This window comes from Dendroctonus ponderosae, unplaced genomic scaffold (assembly GCF_020466585.1).
Source record: "Dendroctonus ponderosae isolate FM_Combo_2020 unplaced genomic scaffold, Dpon_F_20191213v2 Dpon_F_20191213_776, whole genome shotgun sequence".
NCBI classification, from domain to species: Eukaryota; Metazoa; Arthropoda; class Insecta; order Coleoptera; family Curculionidae; genus Dendroctonus; species Dendroctonus ponderosae.
The window spans coordinates 1-5,366 of NW_026018991.1; the positions used below are offsets into that span (position 1 = coordinate 1).

A 5,366-nucleotide genomic window follows, 5' to 3' on the forward strand; every position below is an offset into this window, starting at 1 on the left:
CTGTTCTGTCAGGAACAAGATTTGAAACAAAACCTAGCTGGTAGGAATAGGTTGATGTTGCTTTCCTGCTTATTTATTTTTACATTATTCGAAGGTCTAATTTTCCAACTATTAGTGGATGGTGTAATGTTTATTATTTTCTAATTTCTAGTAGAAGGTTGTATGCTGAGTCAGTGATTTACAGTTACTTTTTCTGCGGCTATCGGTCGAGCGATTAATCCAAACACAGGGAATCAGGGACGCTTAACAAACAACGGCCTGTTGAAAGTTACCTTTAGCAATTTGCCTCTATACATGGACAAATCGCCCAATTTCTTCAATTTGACCTCATAGCTCTGTCCCTGATTCAAGTATGTTAAAGTGTCCTCATTCTGTTTGGTGGCAATGCTGGTGGCGGCCGCCAAAACATACTGGAATCGACAATCTTCCAGCGAACTGTAATTATTGGTGGAAGAGACTCCAAAGTTGTCCTGGGAATGTGGCGATGTAGACAAATTGTTGTCTGCAAAAAGCATCGAACATAACGAAAATTCAGCCAGAATAGGAGCGGTGCGCACTCACTATCAATAACGCTGTGCAAATTAACCAAGGCACTTTGGCTCAAAAGCTGATTGATTGTGCTGTTGAACATGTTCTGGCTGTTCTCCTCCATGGTGCTGTTGATCGGATTCACCATGGCTCCTTTCTGTGTCGATGTAGGGCTTTGCCGATTGTGACGAGCCTGTGAATGAGCCACCTCGTTCATTGTGGGAGACAGAGCTTCCTGTTTGAACACCATCAGACTGTTCATTGCTGACTTCGACTCACTGAAACAATAACAAAATTACATTATTTCCTATAGAGATAAATTAATAGAAGTTCTTGAAACTGTCTGTGCTGCGAATTTTTATATTACACTATCGTTATATAACAATTATCTCTTCTGTACGAAAAATATGGTACAATGGTCTCGGTTGCATAACCAATTTTAAATGGTATCAGCTTATGCAAAATGATCTAACAGATGATTTTATGTGCCGGTTACTTGATAATATTAAAGGCAAATAAAGGTTCCATGCGATCCTGATTAAAACCTGTTCCTTTAACGGCCTGAAATAGAGATTACTGATCCTTTTGTACGTGTTAAGCGAAATACAGGATGTTACATGGCAAATGTGGCAATTATCGCCTAAATTGGCCGATTAGCCCATTATTGTTTTCAGATTGCCGTGTATGTGCCACTTTGTTAGAGCGCGCTGGCTATTTGCTTTGCAATTTGCAGGCACTCAAAAGTGGCAAAAGCTCAAATTAATCGACCTAGACGATACAGACAGCGTTTTGTAGACAAAAATCTATATATAGACGTTGGTACAAAGCCGTTTATTCAGAGGAAATCAATAGGCGTTTATTCGCCGGCGACTGCTGAGAAAATTTGCATTATTTATTACCTACCTGGAATAATGATTTGCGGATAAATCCGCATCCAGGTTTAGGGAATTGTCGATTTCCTGCTGGATATCTCCATAGTCTTCCACATTCCATTGCGAAGGCATTCTCGTCGAACCTAAAAAATTGAAGAAACCATCATAAGTTTAACATGTTAGCATTTCATTGTATGGAAACTTCCGTTTTTGGGCCATATTTTGCCAGCGATTTGATGTAAAAATCGCATCGTGGGGACGGACATTTCCAGGTATTACGACTTTTTGAATCTTCTAGATCATGGTTTTGCGCATCGTTCATATTAGAACGCGCTATTCAAAGCAGCAGAAAAAAGTTAAAATAGTGTGTAATTAGTCCGTTTGTACAAGATTTATAAAACGCATTGGTGCTGGTTGCGTTCCCCGTGTTTGTTCCGATATTTGCGCTCATTGCATTTTTTTGCAAAATATTAATTCGCTTTATTGTGCAGGTAAAACCTAATTTTATCTTTGCCTGTCCATGAAAATAAGTCAATTGAACTCTACACTTTTGCAATAACAACAAAACGTGCCAAGCAGCAATTTTCTTTGAAATTCCAGTTCGACACGTGTAAGACATGCTTGTCGTCATCAAAAAAAATCGAGCCCAACCAAGCGGCATCAGCTTTGATTATCGTAATGAGAACTTTATTGTTATGACCTTTTTCATTTAGGACACTTAAGAAGAGTCATATCACTTAGTAATATTTGAACAGTAACTGGCAAGTTTGCATTGTTGTAATTCATAACAACAAAAAAAATTATGCTTCAACATTTTCAATGTGAGCTTAAGGTCTAGCTGGTTACCTAATGTTTGGCTCTGAAAGAATCAAATTCTTGATGACAAATCGTCATTTATCGTTTATGTAGCTGGCGGTTTTGCTATTGATTTGAGTGACCCAGAATGGCCTTTGTATGGCCAGTGATAAATGTATCTCAAAACAGCTTCTGATAGTAGAATTTTGAACTCGATTCCACACCAATTGTTGAATGTTCGCTCGATCAATCAATAGAAATTACATACCCAGATTTACCGAGTAACAGAACGGTTCCACAAACATTATTCAAAAATGTTCACCACACTGCCTACTTCAGTACCACTGTTGGGCAAAATGGATTTTAAGTGTCTATTTAATTAACTAATTAAGCCCCAAGAACAAACAAGATTTGACAAATCGACAGTCGATTTGGGTGCCAAACAATTTGGTACTCTTATGTAAGAACCAGCTAAAAAAACAATAACCGAGGCCTTGGAGTTCTGGTGTAGGCTAATGTGATTTGATTTGGTCCGCGAAGGAAGACTAAGAACTGTTGCTGAGCCCGGAATGCAAAACTTCCTATTTATCTTACATTTGCAATAACACGACAAAAGTACTGGTAACCGAACAATACATTTGCCTTAAGCGATGTCAATTGAGATCAACTGCTAATAACCAAGATGTTCACGCTTCGGTACCATTAATTAATACGCTTGTTTTCTAGCTTAATAATTAAAAGCTCCGAATACTAAATGGTTAAAACATGCTACCAATAAATTCAAGCACGCAAATTGTCGCTACATTAGAAAGAAGATTTTTTGTGCGATTTACTAAATGTTTTGCCGAAAAACTTCAGATATACAGAATGTTTGGTAAGTCAATGGATTCCTTGCGAATGGTTGCAATAAATCGAGTTGAAACGAAAATGTGGAACATACTTTAAACAACATTTGTATCACATTTGTGGTTAACCCTCAAAATATATAAAGTTTCATTTATGGTAATAAACCGGATTCCGTTCTGGCCATTTCATCTGAAACACTCTGTAGGTTGTAAATGCGAACAACGTATCAAAGTGCACTGTTTTGCTGCGCTGAGCAAATACGTCGAAGTTCTCGCTCATTTTTGGCTCTAAAACCGAAACATTCTTTCTCTACTGGGTCAATTTTTCAGATGTTCGCAAGTTTGAGTTGAGAGAGCATTTGCGCAAGAAAACTTTGCGATTTGAGCAAGCAGTAGAACATTTCCCCAATTCTTCTCATATTCCCTGATTACGCCACATTTTCTCAGTTCGAAAAATGTCCACTAAATTGATTACATACTTTTGTAGACGCTATCGAACGTTAACATCTTATAGGCCCTCGAATGCAGCAAACACTCACTAATTTTACGACTAACAAGCATTAGCTTGGCAACCACAAATCATCATCAATTCAATGAAAACATTGCGAAGACAGACGGAATACAAAGTTTTGATAACTTGCGTATCTGTAGTTTGAGATAACTGAATGCCACTTTCCAGATAAGGTTCGGTTACGTTGGATTTTATATAAATACTGGAATTAACTTACAGACGACCCAGAATTCATGGATTATTTTATGTGCTCAAATTGGTGTTGATGACAAATTAGTTCCGAATTCGACAAAACAAGGCGGGTGAATATAATTTCTTCGTAACGTTTTCGCATTCTACTTCCTTGAGCAGTTGCGCAGCAATCGCGCTTTCATATCCAGATATTTTAAAGTTTTGCGCTTTATTAGGATTTTTCTCTTTAAAACCTAAACGCTCGGAGGTCGAACATTTTTGAGGCCCGCCAGGCCAAACATCACATGAGTGGGCGACTGAATAACTTTACAAACAACTTAAATCAAACATCCCTACGATGGTGTTTAAAACATGTCTGTCGCTGCGCCAAACAGAAAAATGTACAATTTTCAACTTGAGCTAAACGAGGCCCATCCGGCAATTAACAACTTGGCCTACTTTAGGCAACTAGACCATTGAAGCGTCTTCTGATCTATACATGAACGAGATTAGCAGGTAACGCTCTACTGTCCACTTCCGCCTGAAAATCTACGTTAAAAATAAACGTTCTCAGGCTGAAAACTAGCCAAAGTAAGACGGCAAAGGACGTCACATCTACACCCACTTTGTGCGGCGATTTTTATTAGCACAAAGTGCTAACTAACTGGTTAAAAGGTACTTCCTTTGTAAAGTAGTTCAGGCCAGTTAGCCGATTCGGGGCGAAGGGAATGGAGATAATGACAGGATTTGGCTGTTTGGTGGCTGTTCAACTCTGCAACACTCACCTTTTCCATTATGTGCAACCTTCTTAACGGCCTCCAATTTCTGATCCAACTCCAACGGGTCCTTCAACAGCTTGAAGATGTTTGGCTGTTTGGTACTGAGCTGATCCTCGCGCAGATCTGACGATATTTTCCGCTTCTTGTTGAGCGGCTTTCCTTCGGCGGTTTCAACATTTTTCAAAGCGTTCCACCCGAAATACTCTTCTCCACTGTCCATCACGATACCGTTGGATAACGCCCACGACTCCTTGGAGCTCGTTGACGACGTTTCGATTAATAGTGCATCAGAGTTCGCATAAAATGTAAAATCCATAATAGGACGACGAAGTCGATGAATGAAACTGACTAGTGCGATACTAGTTTGAAAGCGTGAGGATTTCTAAACGACCTCAACTAGCGAATTTGGAATGAGCCGAATTAAAAAAAAACAATGTGTCTATGGCTATATCGAGCCTACCATCTACCAAGAAATCAGTTCAAAAATGCAGAATTGATGCACTGGAGGTTTTAAAACATAACAAAAAAGGAGTTGTACAATTTCTTGATGCCGGTAGTTTCACGTTGGCGTCGATTTTGCAGGAAGCTGTTGTCGATGTTTAGCATCTTAATGTGCAGGAAGCTAGACTCAATATCCATTTATCACAAACAACGGGTATAAATCAGTCTTGACCCTCTATGTTCAGGTTCTACTTTAGACAGACAACCCAAATGTCGGATGATTATGATCAAACGCGGCCGTCTTGGCGAAACTGCATTTCAATGGTCGTTTGCAAGAAATTTGACCTCAGCAGCGACAACGTGTTAATTCACCAGCTAATTTTCGGGGCTAAATCACTACTACTTTCAAAATCGAGACAAACAA

At 39.1% G+C, this 5,366-nt stretch overlaps 2 protein-coding genes across 2 annotated transcripts; both read right to left on the reverse strand.

The window, feature by feature from the left end:
* Window positions 1-272: 272 nt before the first annotated feature.
* On the reverse strand, window positions 273-4,817 carry LOC125505291 (the record flags this gene model as incomplete). The annotated part of the gene is given in 4 exon segments (XM_048668791.1): window positions 273-502; window positions 562-806; window positions 1,432-1,543; window positions 4,508-4,817. Coding segments are annotated over 4 exon segments (897 nt in total), but the record flags the coding sequence as incomplete, so codon positions are not given.
* A 194-nt stretch (window positions 4,818-5,011) lies between these two features.
* LOC109536232 lies at window positions 5,012-5,140 on the reverse strand. The gene has a single exon (XM_048668792.1). The coding sequence runs from the start codon at window positions 5,138-5,140 to the stop codon at window positions 5,012-5,014; it is 129 nt and encodes a 42-aa protein (XP_048524749.1).
* Window positions 5,141-5,366: the final 226 nt, after the last annotated feature.